The sequence below is a fragment of the Oncorhynchus tshawytscha genome, unplaced genomic scaffold (assembly GCF_018296145.1).
Source record: "Oncorhynchus tshawytscha isolate Ot180627B unplaced genomic scaffold, Otsh_v2.0 Un_contig_4718_pilon_pilon, whole genome shotgun sequence".
Classification (NCBI taxonomy): domain Eukaryota; kingdom Metazoa; phylum Chordata; class Actinopteri; order Salmoniformes; family Salmonidae; genus Oncorhynchus; species Oncorhynchus tshawytscha.
Window position 1 is genome coordinate 125,983 of NW_024609507.1, and position 25,441 is coordinate 151,423.

A 25,441-nucleotide genomic window follows, 5' to 3' on the forward strand; every position below is an offset into this window, starting at 1 on the left:
GAATGAAATTGCCATGTTCTTTACATGTATGACATTGTGTTCTTGTATTTCCCTGTGAAATGTGTTGACATTCACCACACCAATTCAGTACCACACAAACACACCAATGACAACCCAACGCCAACAAACTCAGTAAAAATATGTTTGGTTTTATATTATATATACAATTTATGTACTAAAATGTACACACCCATAATTCATTATGTCCACCAGTGTTTTACATTCAATAAAAACGAAAGTCACACTATTAAAATGATCCATTTTGGAGAAAAAGGAAAAATGTACTTGCTCACTTAGCAATGTAAACATAGATCTGGATCCATATTTACAAGGAACAAATAGGCTATGAAAATACCTACATAAAAAAAGAAAGCAGCATGCCTTGAGTATTGAAGGCTCTGCGTTGGGGATTGGCAGCTATTTTGATAGTTATTGGGACTGTTCTTTAAGGATGGATGTTCCACACAAAATGGCCCTTGTCGGTGTTGAAAAGTTTGAGCAAAAATATACCACTGATTTCAAGACAGGATAGCTTATTTTCACACAAAGTGAATAGGAAAAGAAAACAGACAAATGCAAAATAATATACAAGCAGTCAAATTCATAAGTGACTGATGACCATGATCACAATAATTAATGAAATTGTATACATTGATCCACTACACTATTTTGGTATGCAATCTGAGTCATTTTCTTTGGATCATAACAACACATCATAGACTATTTGTTTTGCATTCTAGTTCTCAGTTTAAACAAATTAACGCTCCTCATAGTATGCTAAAAATACACACAAATATAAGCATTGATGATGACAAGTGTGTTTTTCCTAGGTTAACATCGAGATTATTGCCACGTTCACGTGCTAGTCGGAACTAGGAAAGTCGGAAATGTTCGACTTGCTAACTGGCTGTATTTATACATGTGCAGCGTTCAACTAGTTTTCAAGTAAAAATGTCAGTTTCCTAGTTCTGACTTGCACGTGAATGTGGCATATGGCACCAATCATGAGTTACATTTTTAAAAATCCATCCATTGGCTGAACTCTGCTAGACTGGCTGTCTGATTGGTTGTTTGCATGCAGATTGTAACTGTCTGTCTCCCTTACAAAAATACACAATCCCCTCATTTAATTTTTCTGATTACAAAATCTTGTTTCTCAAAATGGCAATACCTTAAAGTACATAATCCCAAATCTAATGTTACACTCCACATTAAGACTTTTTTTGAATCCAATATAAAAGTCTATATGAACTATATGAGTCTTTATAAACATTCAAAGGAAGAAAAATAAATTAAATCAATACAACACTCTTTGTAAATGTATCCTTTAAATTAGTGATGACTATTTGATGTAGGGTAGTTCTTGGTATCAATCAATATCAAGATGCACAAAAAAAAAAAAAAAAAAAAATCTTCCTTTGAAAAAAGGTTGGTTTTGGTCCACTCTCTGCGGGGTCAGGAAAATTAGGATGTTTCTGGTTCAGGGATACAGTATTTTCCTCCACTTCCCCTGAAAAACCTATGTGGGGACTCTACTCAGGCGTCTTTTAAGGCCTGCTACGTTAGGTTAGTAGTCATTCAAAGATGCCCGACATTTTGAGTTCCGGGGTTCTTCTTCTATACGAGGGAAACAACAGACAAGATGGAGTAGCCTCCGGGGCAGCACCTACATGTCAGTTCCAACACCTCTCAGGTCAGTAACTAAGCCATACCGTTTCCCTTCTACAGGTGGGATTAATCAGGGGGCAACATGTTGGCATCTTCTGAAGCCAAATGAGTCTATGGCACAAGAAAAAAATAAACATATTGTGAGGGATGATGAGGTGTATCTGTTTTCCTTTCCATGGGCTGGTGTAGTTCATCTCTTATTGAGACTGAGCCTCATTCATTCCTCTGTCAGTCTTTGATGTTTTCTTTTCTTTAGGTGAACTTAGAGGCATCTCCTTTGCTGATGAGAACCTCTATCAGCCTAAGCTTGGCTTTGATGTGCTTGTATTCGTTATACTCTACCGCCAAAGGGGAGCGGTCTTCCTTCTGCACGTTTCTATGGCAACAGCCAGTGGGAGGAAGCAAAATACAAACATTAGCTGAATGGACGACGGTCAAAATGGCTGTGCAACCAAAGATGAAGGACAGTACATCACCTCGCATCATCTAATTATTTACATTTAGACCAACTATGACACGAAACAAAACCGGAAACGTCATCTTACCTGCCGTTTTGCCTGAAGAATTGATCTTCAAACTCTCTTAGGTTCTTGCGGATTCTCTTTTTCTCCTCCCGGGCCTCTTGTAGCTGCTCCACTAGTTCCGGCCTGTGTGTGGGGGGAGAGACAAACACCGCTTTAAGGCATCTGAACCTCAAAGGTTGTTTTGACTCTAAAAGGCTTTTAAAGTCCTTCAGGTTGTTTCAATCTTAGTTGTTTCAGAAGTGAACGTTCTTCTAAACACATGAAATACCACAGCTAACTTGAATAGATAAGACATCAACAATAACACGAGACTACTAATGATTGCAGTACTTTAATTCTACAATCTAAACTACAATGCCCGTGTTATTCACCCATCCAGATGCTTTAGATACAGGTCAATTATATTTAATCCAATTCAACTTTGTTTATCCCCTCAGGGACAATTAAGAAGAGGTCAGGGCCGGCTTGGGTGCTTACATGGTGGCCGAATGCAGGTTGGACAGACGCATGTCGGTGGTGTTCTTGGAGGGCGAGAGCTCGTCGACGGGCGAGATGAAGCCGTCCGTCTCCTCCTCCAGCTGGTCCAGGAAGCCCAGCATACTGAAGTCTGGACGCACTGTCCCTGTGATCTGGGGCTTGTTGTTGGACTCAGAGTCATCCTCAGAGCCATCCTCCTCCTCCTATGGGCACAAAACCAGCGAAGGGGGAGGTCAGTGGAGGGTTAAGGGGGAAAGGGTGAGCGATGCTGGGGTGAACTGATCGTAGTGCCATGGGGCTGTCAAGGGACCCCCAGGGTCAAGAGCTATGTTAATGCAAGAGAATCAAGTATTGTTCATTTAATGTTACTGGAATCAGAGCACAAAGAAACATTTATTCAGTCATTTTTCAGGCACAGGCCAGTTTGATGAGGTTAATACATGTCTATTGTTAATTTTTCCACTTTGAATTTATTTTAGATTGAGACAATCAGAACTATTCTAACACATCCACAAATTGCAGCACAGACGTGATGAGCATCTCAAGACCAGAGTTGATTTGACGATCTCCCTATTTTTGCTTGATTGGATTATTTGATCATTATTTATTTTTGGTGTACACACACATTGACACACACCATGCACAGGCAAGTCGCCTTGTTAGTCCTTCTCACACACTATCAAGTTGATCCCAAAGCAATCAATCTAACAAGTCATGAAGCAGCAATCTAAGCATCAAAAACCAAGTTGATATTGAATCAAAACCGCCCCCCCACGAGTGCTATGGGTGGCCACCCAATCCACAGGCTGCAATCAGGTTTGATTGAGAGGTGAGGGAGTAGGGGATTGGAGGGTGTGAGGGGGAGGGAGTTGCGTTCTGATCACTGATTAGTCGAGCACGAGCAGCAGTGTGTCTTCACCTTGATGTCGTCAAAGAAGAGCGCGGCTTCGCCCTCAATAATGGGCTGAAGTACAGGACCTCTGCGTTTGCTGGAGGGGGAGGCCTGAGAGTTAACAAGGAGGGGTTACCACTCGAGAACTGACCCCAGTTCAGCTCTGACTACAGAGCACATAAAGAAACTAAATAGCATCCACTACAAACTGATCCCGGATCAGGTTTGTCACTGTAGGATTTTCTGCTGAACACTACCATGCTTCTTTTGGAACCTGTACCAAGTACTAGGATCAGAATGACCTGCTCTTGTTTGTGGGACCTTGTCACGACCATAATAGGCTTCTTCAGTGAAAACATAGCACTAGGCTTTCGTGTGATTTTAAACCTCTGAAAAGCAGGCTGTGTAACAGGTTCTTAGATCAAACAGATAAGAGTATCACGAGTCAGCTCTTTACCACAATGAATTCAGCAGTTGACATAACCCTATATGCCACCATGTACAGTACATAAACGTTTGCTAGGTCTCCAATTTATATAATGAGGATTAAATCTATTATATAAAGTGTGTTCTGTACAGTACATTAGGTTCATAACACAGATTAGATATTGCGTAATCAACGTGTTTACACAAGAAATTAAAAGGGAAAACTGGGACAAAACAGTCAAATGTTCTCTTGTATACCCGTTACATAAACCATATGGAGACGAAATGTATTACAATGGAAAAATATATTCTAATAATCTTTAATGTATTGGTGGTTAGAGGTTATTGTGAGATTATATATAGATTTTTGTATCCCCTTCTGGTTTGAATCCAGCCTCAGCGAATCCCTATATCTGATGAAAATCTGAACTCTTGAACAGTGTTTTCTGCCCCTCCGTACCCATCTTTCTAGTCTAGAGGGAGAGTCTGCACAGCTGTGGTGTGCGTGCGTATGTGTTCGTAGTTCCCTGTGGCCAACTGAGTTGCTGTGGCCCCAACTTGTCACCTTTGAGCTCTGTTAAGAACCTGTGGATCCACTGAGCCACTTAAACCGAGTTTAGGTTTAGGGCATTGGCCTTGAGGCTAACCTAGCGCTACGGCTAGCCACTGCATACAGTCCCGCCTATGGACACTGACGCTAATGCTAGCCTAATGCTAACATTAGAGTTGTTAGGATTTAGTTCCCACGTAAAGGAGCTTGATCTTCAGCCAATGCTACGTGGTGACCTTTACCACCAGCTCCTCAAAGAGAAACCCAGGAACAACTCTGCTGTGGAGAAAATGAAGGGAGAGAGCAAAGAGAGCTAGCTATACTTACAATGACGGGGATGGTGGAAGCTCTGCAGAGGATCTGTTTGACCAGGCGGTATCTGTCATACAGGGGCTTCATGATCTGTCTCTCAGTCTTGGTAACCTAGAGAAGAGGCAGAGAGAAAAGGGAAAGGCACATTGTTAGCAATAGCACACCGCTAGTTAGCTAGCATTAGCACTCCCCTGTGGTGCTACAATAGCACACCGCTAGTTAGCTAGCATTAGCACTCCCCTGTGGTGCTACAATAGCACTCTGCTAGCTAGGGCTGACACACAACAACATGCAAGGTAACAGATTCCATCCCCATCAATTCAAATCCAATGTTTTTTTTAGTACCTCTGAGGACAACTGGCCATAAACTAGGATAGAAAGTCACACAGGGAAGGCTATGGGTGTCAGAAAGGACACCTTTCCACCACTTTCTGATAAACAACATTAACAAGGATTAGCCCTTGCAATTAGTCCAATCAAAAAGGGATTCCATGTCGATTCCTTTACAGGTAAATTAAGACGTTAGCTGGCTTCTCGTCCTTCAGCCATTGTCGACGCTGAGACAACAATACTCCTCACAGCTGTCTAAAGACGTTTGGTCTGCCAATAACGATATATTGCAGTGCAGAAGGTCATGTTTTCATTGGTATTTCATCCTTTTAATAATGTATTGTTGTATCTGGGTCTCTATGGCTGCATTTATACCAGCAGACATATTCTAATATTTGTTTCATGAATCGATCTTTTGACCAACCAGATCAGCTCTTAAAAAGGTCTGCTGTGAAAAGATCTTATGTAAATTGGTCAGAAGACCAATTAGTGGAAAGAATATCAGAAAATGGCTGCCTGTGTAAATGCAGCCAACGTTGTATCTAGGTTGCATGAAAAGATTGCATAGTTCAAAGTACACATCTGTGTGCACACATTCTTCACTCTACACACACAAACAGCTTGGTTCAAGACATTATTCACTCTTCAGTTGTGATCTAGGTCAGGTTTTCCACTGGACAGAGACTGATTTAATGCATTTGTTTGATTTTTTTTAGCTATCAGTTACTGTTCAGGCAGATTTGTGGGCTATCTAGAAGGCTCTATGAAATAGTTTTTGGGGGAGGCAGAAAAGGGACAGTGGACAAGACACTCACTGGTCTACCGTGGATGCCTTCGTAGTACAGGAGAGCCTTCTGTAAGGCCACCTTCTCAGCGCCAATCTGATCCCGGGTCATATCCTATCAGAGGAGGAAGACACTGTTAGTTAGCCTTTAGCCGTTAACCATTAGCATTTAGCTATTAACAGTGGTCCGGCATGTACAATAAGCGGCGAGGCGGCTCCTATCTCACCTTGACGTCCTCGGGCCGCCCCACCTCGTCCCTCTTCTCCTGCAGCTTGTTCTGGACGCCCTCCAGGGTGTTCTCTACCGGGGGCTTGGGCGCCTTCTCCTGTTGGGGCTTCTTCTCCAGCTGGGAGCCGAAGCTCTTGGGCAGGGTGTTGCTGCGCTGGCGGGTCAGCGGAGGGAGGTCCTCCTCAGACTTGTGGAGCTTGTGCTCTTTCAGGTCTTTGCGGAGCTTGGCCAGTTCATTCATCCACTTCAGGACCTCTGGGTTGTCAGCCTTGTCACTGTGTGAGGGCTGTAAACAACAACATGATTTCTATTAATACACAAACAGCAGCAGTGGGTAGTTTGACGTCTTCCCACAACATCTTGACTTTATCAGTTGACCCCATTCCTGACACTCCTCCCATCAGCTGAGTCTCATTATGAACTCTCTAATCGTGTTTACTTTGAAGGAAGCCAGTCGTGTCTTATAAATGTAATTTTATATTTCTGTGCATTTCTTTGGATGCCTTGCTATATCTCCTAATAAGCTTGTTGTGCTGCCCTGCTTTCTCTGATATACTGTAGCTACTTTAGAAATCAATCAGAAAGTGTCTCACTCATTTTTCCTTGCTGTCCAATGTTTCAGCTACAGAGGGGCCACTATTTACCCTGTATTTGCGCTCCTCCTCAAACTTCTCCTCGTACTTGTGGATCTTCCTCTTGAGACCGTGGATCTTCTTGGAGAGCTGGGCTGAGGTCAGCTCTTGCTGGTCGTCGTCACCGCAGGAGCCCAGAGAGGAACTCCTCCTCCGACTGCAGGATAGAGACACAGCCATAGAAATAGAAGGACTGCCTGTTGCTATGGACACAGAGTCACGTTGGACGTATGCACACGCCTTCCCTCTAAAAACACACAGTCTGATGGCCACCCATTGTAATAAATAAATAAAAAATACATGCATGAACACACATTATTTGACTCCCATATCTTGCAAATAAAACCGCTGTCTACTATAATTCTCTTCGTCTTAGATGTTGAGTTTACAATTGCAACGTTTGATTGCGAATTTTCCAGACAAGTGTTTGCACTGCAAGTGATAAAGCAGATAAAGGCGCTATACATATACCGCAGTATAGTTGTGACTAAATTATAATTACATTTTACTGCTGTAACGTTCATAGCTAACTCGACTTGTAAAATGCCATTTTTTATAATAGTAAGTACTAGGATTTCCTTAGATATTGTAACTATATACCAGCTGTCTAATACTGACCAACGACCTGAGTTTGTTTACAAAAAATGGTCACCCCGATAATAATTCATAAATACACAAAAACAGTCACACACACTCAGTCACACAAACAAACCTACACACACACACACACTACTCGTCCCCAAAGTCAACAGTACTGTAAATCCATGTTGGTTCCTCACCTGGCAAAGGAGTGTGTATTGGGTGGCGAGGGTGGCACCTCGGTGTCATCTATGTACTGCTGACAATGACCATAGGCGTGGAAACGGGGGGACAGCATGGGGTCGCTGTCCTCTTCAATCAGCTGGCGAATCAGGCGGCCCCCCACTTGGGGCGAAATGCACGCCTCCTCGCTGTCCATGCTCTCCCGTTGCCACGACGAGTAGGCTGGGACTGGCTCTGTGGAACACACAGAAAATAACACAGGTTAGGGGCGACCGGTGGTTAGACTAGTAACCGAAAGGTCGCAAGATCAAATCCCCGAGCTGACGAGGTAAAAATCTGGTCGTTCTGCCCCTGAACAAGGCAGTTAACCCACTGTTCTTAGGCTGTCGTTGAAAATAAGAATTTGTTCTTAACTGACTTGCCTAGTTAAATAAAGGTTAAAAATGTAAATTAAAGATGGATAATGTCAGAACCTCCATGAAAACACACACACTAAAAGTGGTTAGACTACCATGGACCGCTCCAAAACACACTGCACACATTGATATCCCAAGGCTTTGTAGTCCAAAAGGTGATGCAATTTTTAAAAAAAAGGAAAGTGACAAAAAACTGCACTGCACACACATCACCATGGGCAGGGATGAGGGAGTGACCTGTGGAACTTGGCAGGCTCTACCAGCAGTCGACAAACACTGGCTTATCTCTCGCTCAAACACAGCTAGAGCTCAACATGGGCCCTGCTTGGCTGCAACATCTGAACTGCAAACACCACTAAACATAGACAAAGTGTAGTCTAAGTAGAACACAGCAAAATAACGGCTTGCCTATCTGATTGTCGTCTCAAGGGATGAGGCAAGCAGTAAGCAAGCGGGAATCCAACTGATTGGATCCAAATGAATCAACCCCCACTTTAAGTCTAAACATGGCGGTCGCTCGTCACCTCGGCAACACCTTCTTGGCACCCGCATCTGAGCGCCCTAAAGGTCACTGCGGCATTGCATGATGAAGCTGTTCACTAAAACTTTCACCACTAACTAATGGCTTACAGACCCATTTGTCTGTTTTCCAGGCTGGTTGTCCCAGCCCCTGGCCTCAGTTCAGCCCCAGCCAGAGTCCACTCCGACTCGCCGATAATTACACTGTGGTGAAAATAACCATGCAGATGTCTCTGCCGATCCCAATCACAAGCTATAAATAAATTGGACTGCTCTTTGATGCCTCTGGTTGGGATAATGCAGGAGCCATGGCCTCTCTGGTAGAGGAATGGAACTGCTGCGACTCCAGAGTTAGCCTTGTACCATATCGGTTTGTGATGTCTTCACATTTCCTGTGGCCGTTGTCATCAATTTGCAAGACAGCGCAATCAGATATGGGACCAGAATACGGAGAGTGACTGGCATAGGAAGAATATTGTTGGGCTGTGTATGTGAGAGAGAGAGAGAAAGAAAGACCACGGCATTGTACCCACAGCGGGAGTTGTACTGTATCACAGATCAGTGAAACACACAGGCTGTTGTTGCTAGGAGAGGAGGGAAGGTTTCATTTCAGATAGCCTAAGCCACCACCACACAACAGCATTGTAAATACAAAACTCAGCCAAGGATTGTTCTACTGCACGTGCGTTTGTGTGGACGTGAGAGAAACCACTATTGTACCACAGGAAAAAGGAGACCATGTAGGCTACACTGCACACTGGAGAGGTAACATAGCCAGAAGGGAAGGTGAGAGCAATAACAACGTCAGGTTTCCATATCACCAATGTAAACATTTAGAAACATCAGAATTCAGTAATCACTCTGAACACATGCACACCCATGTGCACACACACACCCTGTAGCTGCACATGCATGTTTTTCTAAGAAGGTGGGTGGATAGGGACTCATATGGGAAGTGATTTGGGTTCGAATTTCCAAATTTAAAAAAGCACTTTTTTGTTGGTTTAACATATCTCGAAATTGATAGATAAACGCTTAATTTGCCATTTGTGTCACTTCAAAATGACATTTTTACCAATAGTAGTCCTACAACATTTTTGTTTAGAAATTGCAGGTCGAATTTCCCAGGTAAATGTTGACGCATATTGATATTCTCTCGCGCACATAGGCCTATCTGCTGGTCGTCATTAGTTACCACTGTAGCCGATTTTGACTTTGTGGTTGTGATAACTAGTGGAAACCCTATCCGTTCCTCTGATCCATCCGACTACAGCAACAATACAAATATCTACTGTATGTCCCGATATTATAAACGAGTTGAGTTATACAGAATAAAAATAGTGGCATCTTTAGCTGACAAATGCATGTAACGGTAAATATTGGCTCCTGGTTGTCGGTCCGTCTTATCCGTTTGTGCTACAGCTGATGACGCGCAGCAGCACATATTTGAAAACATTGTAACAAAGTTGCTTTCATGTTGCCTTCTTGAGTTTCTGAATTAAAGGAATTGTGTGCGATTTTCATTCACTAAGGGATTGAGAATATGTTCCTATAGTGTGTGGCCTAACACTTGGTATCTGGACCGTGTTACAGGGTATACAGGGTGCGTTCGTAAATTAACTTTAGAGTGCCAGAATGCACTCGTAGTGTGCTCTGGACGTTCGTTAATTCAGAGCGTTTCGCACTCGGAGTGTTCAGATCGCACACTGGACGCTCTGGCCGAGGAGTGGGGTTGATCTGAGCGTTCTGACCTCACAACGGCAGTCAAACACCCACGCTAACTGGCTAAAGTTAGCTAGCTTGCTAGTTACTTCCAGACATAAATGAGAGAACACCTCATTCTGACATTTTTTTCGCCCTATCAGAGCTGGTTAGACTGAATTCCTGCTATCCGGAGCTTTGGTGACTAACTGTACTGCTGGCAACAATTTAATTACGATTTTAGTTTGACAACGTTTACTGACACCAGCCATATTCAACGAGTGTTGAGCGTTCATAAATGCATCAGTTATTCTGCGCTCTGGCAAACTCAGACGAGAGTGCTCTGAAATCAAGAGTAGATTGCCAGAGGGAATTTACGAAGGCACCCATAGACTCCTCACTCAGCACGACTAGTAGTGCATGCTGGACTGTAGACGGTAGATAATAATAATCACGAAAGCCAGCTAACGTTAGCTGTCTGCTGCTATAAGGCTAGTTGTTTAGCTGGCAAGCCAACGCGCATTGCTAGCAAATATGGAGAGTTTGCCGGAGTTAGCTGTCTACTATCATTTTTTTTTCGTCTTAGATGTTAGATGTTGAGTTTACAATTGCAACTTTTTGATTGCGAATTTTCCAGACGAGTATTTGCTCTGCAAGTGATAAAGCAGATAAAGGCGCTATACATATACCGCAGTATAGTTGTGACTAAATTATACTTACATTTTACTGCTGTAACGTTCATAGCTAACTCGACTTGTAAAATGCAATTTTTTATAATAGTAAGTACTAGGTTTTCCTTAGATATTGTAACTACATACCAGTAGCTGTCTAATACTGACAAACGATCTGAATTTGTTTACAAAAAAAAGGACAACTGTCACCCCGATAATAATTCATAAACACAAATTACATAACTGAGACTTAGGCTATGAAGTATGGCTCGGGTCATGGAGTTGCTGGCTTAGAAGGTACTTAGTGTGTGCGTGGTATGCTACTATAGGACTACGTGCGGTTTTACACGGTGTTTCAAGGCATGTCGGGACTGCCTGGGGCGCGGGAGCAGTAGCCTAGTCTCCCTAGGCAGAAGGTTGCCTCACACAATGTATCCAATCAACGCTGCTATGTATGGGTTTACTAGATGACAGTGAGCAGCAGGTCAACCTCTCAAACAATTCAACGTGTTTTAACCTATTATGTCAGCTTACACAGCCAAGCAGCCAATAGGGCATTCACCATGGCATTTCAAATGAGGTCTTTAAATCAACCAGCACAGCATCCAGCCCATTGTAGTTGAGGCATGCCATGCTGTCATGCCCCTAAAGGTTGGGATGTGATTGGTTGGGAGCAGAATAAGCCCAATCACTAGTGATGTTGCCATGCAGTAGTAAAAGGTCATGCAACAGGCATTTGGCCTTTTTCCTCTCTGTTCTGTGTCTCTAATGGGTTATTTGTATCAAGGCAAGACAAGTCCTGGTTCCATTGCCAGCCAGAATGCCACTTACCCTCATAATAACTCGACTGGAAAACACTTTTGAAATCAAGGAAAGGGGCGCTAAAGAATGGGGAATCTGGAGGACAGAGAAGAGATGGGATAGGGGCAGGGAGGGAGGGAGGAAAAGAGAAAAATAAGGTGATAAGAACAGACGAGATGGAGGGAGGAAAAGAAGATCAGATCCAGCCCGGTCACTCTGTTGCATGCGAACGGTGAAATGAGAATCATTGTGCATCATTCCCAATGACAGAGACATTACACAGTAGTAGACAAGTCCTCTACTCTAACTAGCTCTATGTATGTGGAGCTGGCACACAGCAAATATCTGCTCACCATGACTGTAGTTGGCACAGGCTGCACTGGGTAAAAAGTCTCATGTCACTGTACCATCCACCGTCCCAACCATCACTACCTCATCCATTCCTATTGCAACAACCTCATCTGTTTTCCTGCTTATCCCCTCTACAGGACACAGGTACTTACAAATACCTTACGCATAACAAAAACGCTCTTAGTCTCATGGCTCTATATTTAAAGGGGAGAGAAAGGACCTACTGCCAGACAAAAAGACTCCGAGCATCACTCAAGTTCACTGCTGTTTAATCCAACACTCAAAACCCAAGCTCTGACTAGCCCTGCTCTTCCTCTGGCTTCAAAAGATCCAAGCGTTCTGATTGCCTTGCCTGCGTCTAGGAGAAATGCTTCTTGTGATATGGGAACGCCATGTCACGGTCAATCATAAGCACTCCCCTGGGAGTTATAACTCTCAGTAGCTCAGAGGAGTCTAAAGCATTATGCTTTAGGTACCTCCTGTGGCATGGGATTCTGTTGTACCAGGTAACACACGGACTGTGACATCAAAACTGAACAAAGTCTATTTTTGTCCTCCCTCACCTCTCCTCATCCCTCCATTCCTGGCTGTGAGAGAACAACACCTGGTGATAACTCTCACTCTTTCTCCAGAAAACACACACTATGTGCGTGTGTAAACACACACACACACACGCTGCCTGCACTGCCAAAACCCCTAACACCAAACCCACATTGGCTGCAGCATAAGTTAGCATTTCTATGCAGACAGACACTACCTGAATATTTATCTGTCCATCACACTGACTGACTGCATAAGTTAGCATTTCTATGCAGACAGACACTACCTGAATATTTATCTGTCCATCACACTCACTTTGGAGCAAACAAGGACTAAGCACCAGGCTTACACTGTGCTCCTTAGCCGAATAGGACAAACATGTCTCAAGGCCTACCACTAGAGGGCGTCTGGGTGCTTTTTGCTCCGTTGGTACTGTACTGTACTAGAGACCACAATTCAAGACAAACAGTGCTGTTTGAGTTGGAAGAAATACTGAATCCAAAGGAAATGTTTGAACAATATTTTCCTTAAGGTGTGACCTATTTCCATTGGGGTTAGGCAGTTTGCGTTTGGCATGACTGCAGCCTGCACCGAGCAACCACGCAGGAAATTATTTAGTATCCAATGCTCATGTTACTATAAAAAATGGTGCCAATGCATGTCCCTTCAAGTCTGAAACTGCAAGTGGACTTCTAACAGGGAACTTGCCCTGTGCAAACAAACATAAGCAATCTAACAACTCTGCATTCAGTCTCACTAGTGTACAAAAACACACTTTTTCAAACTCCACCCACCTCCAACCTTTCTGTCGCAATCTCTCACAAAAACAATCAGACAAGTTGTGCAGCATCCAACAGCCTTTCCTTCCTGATACTCCAATCCCACTCAACAACATACTGCCAATAATTGTTGCACCATGGATTAAAAGCTTACAGAGAAACTAAACTAAAATATTTATTTTCTAATATCAAACTCTTTTCTGACATGGTTTAATCCCCCAAAATCCACTGTATTGCAGTTATTTAACAAAGACATGGAACATTTTGAATGGCTGCGAAAATCTCTCCAAGGTCCTTTTTGACTTACATTTCTTTCCCTCTAAAAAATAATAAGCAGACTTGCCCATGATAGACTAATGAATAATAGAATACCTCTGTCTATTTCTGTATAAACTATGCATGACCAATGAGATTCAATACCTTGGCGTGAATAAACAAATAGACACACTTCATTGCTTACATCCAATGCCATGTGGAGAGTTGAAATCCAACCTTAATGAACACACACACACACACTTATTGTTCCTAGGGTTAATCTAATCATGCAGACACACACACACACACACACACACACACCATACGCACTTAAAAAAACTAAACGCCAGGAGCGTTTGCAATATCAATGGGAAGACAATACATCCAGACCATATCAAACAAGATCAATGTCAATCCCTATAAGAAAAGATAAAACCTCAACGCCCCTTAAACAGTACAGTATTTTTCACCTGTAATCTTCCCCTTTAATGATTGTCGTTAGCAATCTGGAAGCTATTCACAACCCACAAACTGCCCAATAACTGCCAACCAAAAGGCAAAACATGCCAGCAGCATGTGCAAACCGTAATTACTCACTCTTTCACTCTTCAATAACTCATGGTAGCAGCATGGCAACACAATATTCTATGCTGTTCCCATCACTTGTAAACAAAAAAACTCCATTGTGGTCTGATGAAACAGGAGCTACATTTGTCAAAAAGGTTCAAAAAAGATCTGCTATCTAAACACAATATGCTGCGCCAAGCTGTGTACACAAGCACAACACCTTCAGTAATGGTGCAGCTTCTCCAGATATAGAAGCCGAGAGACTTTAAGAGCATCTGAGTCCATAACTCTTCTTGAAGACACAGAAGGAGCCACCACAACAAGGGGAGGAGGAGAGGGAGCAGGAGGGTTGCAGCTGCCACCCAGACACCCATGTGCTGCCTAGAAGGAAGGGGAGGACTGAGGGAGTGTGTGGAAGAGGGGAAGAAAGGCTGGGGGGGGGGATTGAAGATTTACCTCCCCAGTTGTTATCGTTGGTCAGCGCCGACAGGTCCAAGCGGGGTACGTCCTCGCCACATTCCTGGTCCGAACTCCGGCCGATGACCCCCCTCCTGTCGGCCGTTTCACAGCTACTAGGCAGCTCCTGGATCTTCATACTACTGAGTCGTGTCTGCACAACCACGGAGAGACACAAAACAACAAGGGCTGGGAGTGAGCATGCTCCTTAAGTTCAGCCATACACTGCCTCTGCCTGGCCCAGCCTACCACTGCCCTTGCAGGGGGGTGACAACACTCCTGATTGGTCCACCGGGCGTGTCTGTCTGTGTGTGTGTGTATATGAGGTTTTGCCCCTCCTCTTTTCCCTCTGGGTTCCCACCCCATATGCACTGATCCTTTGGAGTGGTTTGTCTCACAGTAGCCAGAGCAGAAGGGAGAGGGAGAAAAGGAGGAGGAAAAGAAGGAGGAGGGAGAGAAGGAGGTATGGCAAAGAAAAGCAAGCAGATTATTCGCCAGACGCCAGCACACAGGCAGAGATTTTTTTTCCCTCTCTTCTGCTGCAGAAAGACATCCTTGCCTTGGAGCATGGAGGAGTTCTCTCTTCCTCTTTGGGCTCTCGCCTTTCCTCCTCTCCTGTGCTCTCTTTCTCTATTGTTTTTCTTTCCCTCTTCCAAATCCCCCCCCCTCTCTCCCAATCATTTTCTACCCTCTTCACCTTCCCTCCCCCTTGTCTGCAAATACCATTATCTCTGTCGTTGTACCTCTGTCGTTGTACGTTGTATCTCTGTCGTTGTTAATCAAATACTCTTTCAACATCTCCCCCTGTTCTTAGCCCTTTTCAATGCACAACCAAATGGAAGCTTTTTGACCAAAGCACTCAAACATCCTATCAGATACCAGCCTAGCAGAACGTTAACAATCCCTCACCATTACCGAAAGTGAATTCAGATGGTGGGTCATGCAGGCAGGGCGTGCGTCCAAAACAGACAGGACTTTGTGCTAAACTGGGGGGGGGGCTCACTTCCCCTCTAGCCTCTGCCTAGGCGTGGGACAGAGTTATTTTAGGAACAGATCAGGGATTAAAACTGCCCCAGCCTCATAAATGCCACCTATAAAAGGAACTGCCATTGAGGGTGTTGTGTAACTGGGGGGGGGGGGGTGAAAGGTGAACGTTACTGTAATGCCAATGATAGGGAGTTATCAAGTGCTCTCAGCTGTTGATTGGCAAATAGCTTTGATGTGACTGATAGTTGGAATTTGTCCCAGTCACCCAGCTAGCCAACGCTGAGGACCATAGACCATGTAACAACACACATTTAAACACTCTGAATCTCAAAATCTAAATGTCCTTCCTTTTCACTCTTAATCTCACCTTTCCTACCCTTCAGTCAAGGAGCACACTATCATTGTTTACTAGGAAAGTGAATTGTGGCCACACAGTGTGTGTGTGTGTGTTTTGCAAACATGCGTGTAGCTGGAACACACACACTGTGTGTAACAGGACACCGTCAAAAGTAATCTAACCCTAGTTCTAAAAAAGCGAGTGACTCTCAGATTCAAAAGCACCTCATGTTACAGAACACAAGCAAACAAACACTTCAGAAGGAAAACAACTACTACTCAACCCCATAATCAATGACAACTCATTTAGGTTCATATGATTGATATGGGGCCATTACCAGGCTGTGAGGTCAAACAATAGAAACCTCTTGACTACATCTGAAGTTGTGAAGAAACAGCTGATTACCTTGAGATGGACTGGGGTCAAAGACGTCCAAAGAAGGACAACGCTGCTACAAAACGTGTGTTCTTTGCCCTCTCTTCCTTCAACTGTTTCAAAGCACACTACTTCTTACACAACAATTCACCCGATGTCATTTCTGCAATGCAGATCTCTTTCGGGCACTGAAACTAGTCCCCCTTGATACCACCAAACGGGTCATTGACATGCAAATTAGGACAATTTAATCAAATACTTTCAAAGCATCGCCCCCCCATTAGAGGTTATGCAGAGAAAGGACTAGAAATGTAATGTGATCAAATCACGTTTCACACATGGACGAGCTAATGATAGGTTTGACTCAATCTTTTTCAGTCACATTAATCATCATCCTTATTGCGGTTAATGATCACATTGCTGTAAGAATGACAATAAAAACAATATGATATATAGTAGCAGTCAAAAGTTTGGACACACCTATTCATCCGAGGTTTGTTCTTTATTTTTACTATTTTCTACATTGTAGAATAATAGTGAAGACATCAAAACTTAGGAAATAACACATATGGAATCCTGTAGTAACCAAAAAAGTGTAATATTTTATATTTGAGATTCTTCAAAGTAGCCACCCTTGAGTGTGCAAAGTTGTCTTCAAGGCAAAGGGTGGCTACTTTGAAGAATTTCAAATATAAAATACATTTTTATTTGTTTAACACTTTTTTATGGTTACTACATGATTCCATATGTGTTATTTCGTAGTTTTGATGTCTTCACTATTATTGTACAATGTAGAAAATAGTAAAAATAAAGAAAAACCCTTGAATGAGTAGGTGTGTCCAAACTTTTGACTGGTACTGTATATATACACTGTATTACTTTTTTTAAAAAGTATTAATGTACCATCACAGTAGTCATTTTCAGCAAATGTTTCTATCAACAAGTCTCTGGATAATACTACACACAACAGAAATATAAACATCTGTATACAGTCCCTATCATTTCAGGATTAACCCAGACTCACTAGAAGACAGAACAGCTTAACCGCGGCGACCACTACCCTGGCTGTAAATATCACTGCCACACTGACTGTACATAACCTACTGCACTATAATCCTTTGTCCTAGCACAACTCAACTACTGGTCACATTGCATCATCACTAGTCGCCCTGGGTAGAGTGATGCAGAGGGAGACCAGGGTACTAGCATTCAGCATTGCAGATAGAAATTGTATGAATAAATATAGCTAGTATGATTCCTTTACTCTAAATGTCAGTGAAAGATATCTGTTCTACTAAATATATTTCTATCTGAACGTTCCACAATGTTGTGCTCAGGCTTTGGGATTGGATTTGTCCCACAGTGGGTGTTCTTTCCATTGTTAATCTGTGTGTTAGGGGTTTTATAGACAGGCGACACACAAACACATGGTGGATTTAGGAGGATGAGGCTGGGGTGGTAATGACAGACACAGACAGGGTGGAGAGAAGGGGCTCGTCTGGGAGGGTAGCATCACATTGGATGAGGAGGCTTGATACACAGCCACAAGTGACACGTACGCTAGAACCCGCACACACACGAGCAATAACCCCCTTCACCCACATTTTTGTGATCCATTATTACTACAGTACAATCCTGAGATTTTCACAATATTATACAGATGCAAGAAATCAGAATCTCCACCAAGCAAGCGTCATGTTTTGTTGTGTTTGGAGGGGGTTGCTCAAATTGACATGCTGTCCAAGCATTCATCCAAACAAATAAGATCCCTTTGACAGTTGAAATGTCTTTTGCAGCAGGGTACTAAGCAGTACAGTCCTGTAGGCATTACAGCTAAAGACAAAAGAAAGACTTGTTTGTACAGTTACATTCCAGGTCCCATTGATCTGTACTGGTTTCAGTGGTCCATAACTGATGTGTGGAAGTCTTTAATCTCTTAAACCTGTCCTCACTCCCTGTACCTCCACTGGCCCTGGACTGTGTGTGAAGTATTGGGGACAGGGCTGAGAATGTGGACACACACACACACACGCACACATGCACGTACGCACGCACGCACGCACACGATGGAACAGTGAGCTCTAGAAGCCATTCTAGGTGTCATCAGGTTAAAGAGGCTCAGGCATGCCACACACTGATCCACTTCAGAGTGTGTGGTGACCGAGGCCACCACTCACCAAAGCCAAGGCTGTAAAAGACTCTGTCCAAAAAAACGTTTTATGACGGTGTGAAAGCCAAACAGGTCAAATGAACATGTTTCTCACATCTTTCACGTCGACTTGAGTTGCTTCTAGGATAACAAGCAACATACGGACAAAGAAGCTTCCATCGTGCAAATGACTGAAACACCAGAAGGCTGTCTTTGTTTTGAAGAACAGTAAACTTCAGTTACAGTTTAAACAGACAACATAAAACTGAGCTTCAACAATACCGTTAAAAATATGTTTTAAAACAACACATCTAGTCAAGATATCCATCTGCCTTTGGCTGCATCCCAAATTCCCTTCATAGTTCACTACTGTTGACCAGCGCCCCTAGGGAACACAGCCTCGGTCTTAGTAGACCGATCAAGAGCACTAATCTACTTAGTACACTAATTGGACCTGCTGTCAGTAGTACGCTCTGATGTCACTAGGTGCTGGGATCCCTCATGCCACCACCTCTGATCTGACACCAACAACCAGCAGAGAGGTTGGCACGAGGACGCCGTGCCACCATGCCAGGCACAGACTGCATCTCAGTGGGTGCAGCTTGTTCTGAGGTGGTGAATGTGGAGGAGGTGGAGACAGAGAATTGTGTCACTAAGAACCATCTGGACTGTGTGTGTGTGTGTGTGTGTGTGTGTACACAGTTCTGTTGTAGAGTCACATTAAGTGTTACAGATAAGCCTACTGTACTAGAAAGCAGATGGACCAGTAGATTACATAGGACTGTTTCCATCTGTATACCACCTTAGCAACTATGACCTTATCACTATGCTAAATAGCTTCAGCTGCTGCTGATGTTTTGAATAGCTACACAGTGCTTCACATTCTGAAGTGATACAGAGCTGCAGTGGAAAACGTTCACAGCATTTCCCATCAAGATGTGTGGATAAGTCGTTTTTTTGTGTGGATTTTCATTTAAGGAAAAGCTCAAACTTTGTTTTGTTTTTTTTCTACTTCTTTCCATATTGTGTCAATAGTAGTGATTCATTGTTGCTTAGCTGTCAATCTCTCCAAGGGATGTTTGCTTTTCCCCTAAAGAGAAGATGTTTGGCTGCAACATTTTGACTAGCAGAGATGTGGTAGTTCCACATTGCAGTGAGTGGACCAAAATAGTATCTGATTTATCTGCTCCAGTTGTTTATTGGTCAGGAACAAACTCTAGATGTTCCCTCAGACCCCTCCTATTCCCTCAGACCCCTCCTATTCCCTCAGACCCCTACACTCCCAAACAATCACCTAGTCTACTGAGAGACTCTGGCCCTATCTTCCGCAAGCAGTGTGAACACAGGAAGCCTAGGAGATCTAGCATGTACATGCAGGGAATTTCAGTGAAAGAGGAAGAGAGAGAGAGGAGATAGGAGAGGGAGAAGAGAGAGGAGTGTAAGAGAGAATAAAGAGAGAGACAGAAAGAGAGGAGAGAGAGCGAGAGAATAGAGAGAGAGTGTGAGAGAATAGAGAGAGAGAGACACTCAACTCACCCATGAAGGAGTCAGAAGACTGTGGTCCTTTCTTTGACTGTCATTTCTGATAAAGGGGTGAAAACATAGACATGTTGCGTCACCTTTCCTCATGTGAGAATCACACCCTAGCAAGGACACGGGTGCTTTCCACCCAGCCAGGAGCCCGTAGAACAGCGTGCCGAGTTGAGTTTAGGAAGGCTCTCTCGCCCCCTAACTCCCCAATGTCAGCGGCATTCTCTCAAGTCTATCAGATTAAAAACTTTGTTAAATAAATGTTGCCCGATAAAGACAGGTGCTGTGACACAATGGGACCAGGCCTCAGGGAGTCCGTCAGAGCCTTAGCAACACAACAATCCTTCTTTAAATAACGGTGTCACATTACCTTAGTACAGTGTTTCCCAAACTCGGTCCTCGGGACCCCAAGAGGTGCACGTTTAGTTTTTTAACCCGAGCACTACACAGCCGACGGTCAGTTGATTATCTCAATCAGCTGTGCAGTGCTAGGGCAAATCTAAAATGTGCCCCTCTTGGGGTCCCGAGGACCGAGTTTGAGAAACACTGCCTTAGTATCTAGATTAAGTAGTGAAAATGGTCGGTAATTAGCTACTTCTGTTGGAGAACTTTGCTATCTAAATTAACAGGTGAAAAATGGTCAGTAGTAGTTACAAGCATTTGAAAGGGGATTCAAATGTCACAATGCTTACCGGTTGTCTGATGACTCCATGTTGTTTGTCCCGGCTTCGTCATGTACTCTTGATATGCATTCTTTTAGCTGTATAAAATAGAATACATAACATTTTATTACTCTCTCCCTAATGGAGATTACGGTATGCATCAATGTGCAACGCTGATCCTGACATGCTTCCATCAGACATCTATGTCTGGAGCAAAAAATGTATTTCAGGGAAATTATGTTTGGAGAACATTTGACATAAACAGTGTGCCGAGACCCGGTTTATGCAATTACACAGGATTTGTTACTGTTTGCCTTGGCCATTCGATAAATAAAACACATATCAAATCTAGCAAAACATTTATATCACATTACTCATAAGTATCTATTTAAAAACATATTTCTCCAACCTGCGAGACCTCTCTTAACTATTGTCACAATAATCACAGAGAAAGAAAAGCTGAACGAGTCAAATCACCAGTTGGTTATAGAAACAGGTTCCAGAACAGGTGGTGGAGTGGGGTGGGTCACACCAACTAACGATGGGATATAGTGTACAGCGTGTACTGTTCTATGGGGCTGTGGTGTTCTGTACACTATGACACCTCCGGGACTAACCCTCTGGGAGGCTTTGTAGGGCCTTAATGACTCCCCATGGGCTTTGGGCACGCTCTGCTAGAGTGCCTACCAGATGTGGGTTCCAATGTTATTTGTTTTTGTTAAAGTAGATTCGGTGCACTTGATTGAGCTTGCTTGGAGCAACAGAAGTAATAGAACCGTCCCAAAAGTGCAAACCCCGACCGTCTAGCAGTATTCAAGAGAAAACAAATACTATTTGAGCCCAGGTCTTTTACAGTAGCTACCCTCCTGTTACATCAGCCAACCCCTCTGTCAGTCACTCCCTGTCCTGCCAGCCAAGGTCAAGACATCGCCACTACAGTATGTATGCCAGGATTTCAGGTGTCTTCTCATCTCTTACATAACACAGGTGTGTAATCTTAACCCGGCACAGTCAGAAGAGGACTGGCCACCCCTCCGAGCATGGTTCCTCTCGAGGTTTCTTCCTAGGTTCATGCCTTTCTAGGGAGTTTTTCCTAGCTACCGTGCTTCTACATCTGCATTGCTCAATCTTTGGGTCTTTAGACTGGGTTTCTGTATGAGCACTTTGTGACATCTGCTGATGTAAAAAGAAATACACTGATTGGTTGAGATGGCATGGAAAAGCCCCTAAAGGTCTAGCGATACCCTGTCTGCCCCTTTTTTTTTTAAACGTGAAGCAGTGGAATCTATTTTTGTCCCTGGGATAAGACACACGCTTCAGCCGACCTAGGCTATACATTAGCCTGGGATATTGATGAGACGAGTCTGTCTGTCGACGTAAATAATCGATCAACTTATATTCCTAGATGAGGAAGTGCCGCGACTACTTAAGAGTTAATGCAGTGAAGACAGCAGATTGGCCCTGTAACCAATATTACTGGGGCCTGAGCCTATTCCAGCACCGCCCAAAGTCTCAGTGACTTTGAACTAAGATACGTTCTCTGTATTAAGGGCCGTATCATTGGTGATGAGCCACGGGGCATGACTTACTACCCTTTAAGCTGTTGGCAGGCAACTGTTTGCTGACAAACGATTCTCTGCTGCATTTGATACATACCGAGGCTGCATCTCAATTAGCAATATTAAAATATTGTGGAACCTGGTTTAGTCCGCCAGCAGTTTGGAAGCATATTTCTGAGACAATGATGTAATGACTTGAGGTAGACAATCCCATACCCTCCAGCATAATGAGACAATTAAATAGGAAACATACTAAAATATGCCGTGAGGGCCTACATTTTGAATATCAAATTCAGCCTTCCAAGAGTCCAATATCATATTGCGACACACCTGAAATGGTATGTTTTCTTATTTTGCTATGCATTTATTTTGCACACATAGACAACGTCACTGAGGTCAGCAGTAATTACCTTAACTCCGAAACAAAACACTGTTCTGAACATGACGGTCTCGAACCCTGAACGACAAACAAGCCCTTGCTACACAACAACACAGTACATGTGTTCCTTCCTCTTCTTCAAAAGCAAATGCTAATTGAACCTCAGTGAACCTTGTTAACGCGCTGCCCTGCAATTTAGAGTGTTCCAGGGAGGGAGGTTGCCTCGCATTTAGCGAAGCGCTAGAGCACGCTGCCTGGCCTATCACGCGCCTCTTAAGCCTATGTAAGATTGATTAGGAATCCAGCCATTGGCGGCTATGCTGATGTTTATGCCAATGTTCTCTATCTACCTCCATCTCTCTGCTGTCCCCGATTTAGTAGTTCTTGTGAAACATCACCAATTACTCAGCAGTGACTCATAGCAGCCATTAAGAGTAGACAGGGTTGGTGGTAAGCCAGACGTCACACCAGCGAAGTGAAAAACACCACAGTGAGTGGAGTAGACCTTGTCTGCATCACAATGTTTTGTGGGAGAAGAAGAGGGAGGATTATGAGAACCATGGCCAGGCCAGGGAACTTAAAGGGTCAGGTTGCTCTTTGGGAGTATTAAACATGACACTATGAAAATAAATGATGAGCGATGCACCGCAAAATAAGCAAACAAGTTTGCTTCAGAGATTTGGTAAACAGGAAGTAATTGTCTTAGATGTGCTGTTTTGAATGTTTGACCTCCACCTGAATTCAACAAGGGACCTGCATGACATGGCAACAATAGACACACATCTGCAATGAGAAGGAGCGAGAGAGACTGAGAAAGAAAGAGAGGAGGAGAGAGAGTGACTTACCGCGTGGGGGTCCTGGTTGTCACTAAGCTGGCCAAGCGTGGGGCTCTGGTGGCAGTGTTTAGGCTTCCTGGGTCTGGGGCCCTCGTGGTGGAGCCCTCTCTGGCTAGTCTGGTAGTCCCTCCAGACTCCTTCCTCACCCACGCTGACGCCACAGCTGATAGTTCTGCTAACGCTGCCGGCCGCTGGGATGTTCTCCTTGTTGATGTCTCCTTCCCCCAGAGACGAGGATCTGTTTTCAAATGGAGAGAAAGGAAAGAAGAGGAGGAATCAAACTGACACTCTCCCTTTCTCTCTCTGTAACAAAGCGGCCTGGGTTACAAATGACAAGGTCATCGTACTTATACCTTGTACCCAGGCTAACGCCATGTTTAGAATGTGCGCTAATTCTATTTACAGAGTACAGTGGACTTGTCTTATTGACGTTGTATGGTGGGGTGGCTGCACTAATGTAGCCCGCTAATCCATGTTTTCACTGCTTCTCCAGGCTCCATCAACAAAGATTAGCTTGGTAGCACAAGGACCCCAGACTCCATGATAACCCCAATGGACATGACCACTAGAGGCGAGGCCATTGGAAGCATAGAGTTTGAATTACTAGAATTGACATCGGATCATAATAAGTCTCCCAGTGATATTGGTCAATCCAATGGTGGAAACTGCCATTGTTGATGCCTAGAACTCTGAGAATGTCACTCTGTTCGCAACAATTCACAAAGGATGCCAATGACCAAATATACCAATCAACAACAATAAAGGCAGATCCTACAACAACTGGGTGAGACAAATGTCCTATGTAAGGATTCATTCTATGGTCCATACCTGCTCCTGTCCCGGTGTCTCTGAGCCTCTTCCTGCTCCCTCTGGTGCCGACGTCTCTGCCGTGCCGTCGGGGTTACCACGGGCGACGAGGAGCACCCGGTCCACTCGGAATCCTCCGTCGTACTTTGACCTCCTCCGCACATGTGCACATCGAAGAGATGCTGCTCCACTGCCGACCTGATGGTCCTCTCCAGAACACTAGAGAGAGAGATGGAGAGAGAGAGCAGAGGGAGAAAGAGAGCGAATGAGAGAGAGAAATAGAGGGAGAGAGGATGTTATTGAGAAATACGATATGCACCAGACAAAGCTTCTTCCGCAGCTGTCATTGAAATGACTGAAATAACTATGCTGCATGGTCACCACTATGTCCTCCTGAAACTGTTCACTGTAGTGAGTATATAATATAACTATGCTGCATGGTCACCACTATGTCCTCATGGAACTGTTCACTGTAGTGAGTATATAATATAACTATGCTGCATGGTCACCACTATGTCCTCCTGGAACTGTTCATCGTAGTGAGTATATAATATAACTATGTCCTCCTGGAACTGTTCACCGTAGTCAGTATATAATATAACTATGCTGCATGGTCCCCCCTATGTCCTCCTGGAACTGTTCATCGTAGTGAGTATATAATATAACTATGCTGCATGGTCCCCCCTATGTCCTCCTGGAACTGTTCACCGTAGTGAGTATATAATATAACTATGTCCTCCTGGAACTGTTCAGATGAGATGCTGCATGGTCACCACTATGCTGTGGAACTGTTCATCTTAGTGAGTATAAGAAAATAGTCCTCCTGAAAGAGAGTAGAAATAAACTATGTGAAATGGAGAGGAGAGAGAAAATGGTCAGTGAGTGAGAGAAAGAAAGAAAGAAAGAAAGAGAGAGAAGGGAGAGAAAGAAAGAAAGAAAGAGAGAAGAGAGAAAGAGAGAAAGAGAGAGAAAGAAAGAGAGAGCATGTTTTAAGACAGCAGAGAGACAGGTGGTCTAACCAGGCAGTCCTCACAGGCCCCAAGGCTCTGTAGCTGACCACAGGCAGTCCTAACAGGCCCCAAGGCTCTGTAGCTGACCACAGGCAGCCCTCACAGGCCCCAAGGCTCTGTAGCTGACCACAGGCAGTCCTCACAGGCCCCAAGGCTCTGTAGCTGACC

The 25,441-nt window shown here is 43.8% G+C and overlaps 1 protein-coding gene across 4 annotated transcripts; it reads right to left on the minus strand.

The window, feature by feature from the left end:
• Nucleotides 1-128: 128 nt before the first annotated feature.
• fam13a (family with sequence similarity 13 member A) lies at nucleotides 129-24,497 on the minus strand. Of its 4 annotated transcripts, XM_042315608.1 has the most exons (15): nucleotides 24,285-24,497; nucleotides 23,466-23,694; nucleotides 20,713-20,780; nucleotides 20,027-20,072; nucleotides 14,643-14,796; nucleotides 11,725-11,790; nucleotides 7,604-7,820; nucleotides 6,837-6,981; nucleotides 6,191-6,478; nucleotides 5,995-6,078; nucleotides 4,865-4,960; nucleotides 3,589-3,672; nucleotides 2,670-2,872; nucleotides 2,214-2,315; nucleotides 129-2,044 (listed from the first exon to the last, which is right to left on the minus strand). In XM_042315608.1, exons 1-15 carry the CDS (start codon nucleotides 24,425-24,427, stop codon nucleotides 1,921-1,923), a joined length of 2,049 nt encoding a protein of 682 aa, XP_042171542.1. In that variant the 5' UTR covers nucleotides 24,428-24,497; the 3' UTR covers nucleotides 129-1,920. The 4 variants fall into 4 exon arrangements, with proteins under 4 accessions (XP_042171542.1, XP_042171544.1, XP_042171543.1 ...); XM_042315610.1 differs by lacking the exon at nucleotides 3,589-3,672; XM_042315609.1 differs by lacking the exon at nucleotides 11,725-11,790 and having other exon boundaries at nucleotides 24,285-24,496.
• Between the last annotated feature and the right edge of the window lie 944 nt (nucleotides 24,498-25,441).

Coding starts and splice junctions, on each gene's coding strand:
- fam13a (XM_042315608.1), bottom strand. CDS start 24,427: ATGTGCGGAGGAGGTCAAAGTACGACGGAGGATTCCGAGTGGACCGGG. Junction 20,781..23,465: donor ACAACCAGGACCCCCACGCG/GTAAGTCACTCT, acceptor TATTTTATACAG/CTAAAAGAATGCATATCAAG. Junction 7,821..11,724: donor CCAGTCGAGTTATTATGAGG/GTAAGTGGCATT, acceptor TGTGTTCCACAG/AGCCAGTCCCAGCCTACTCG.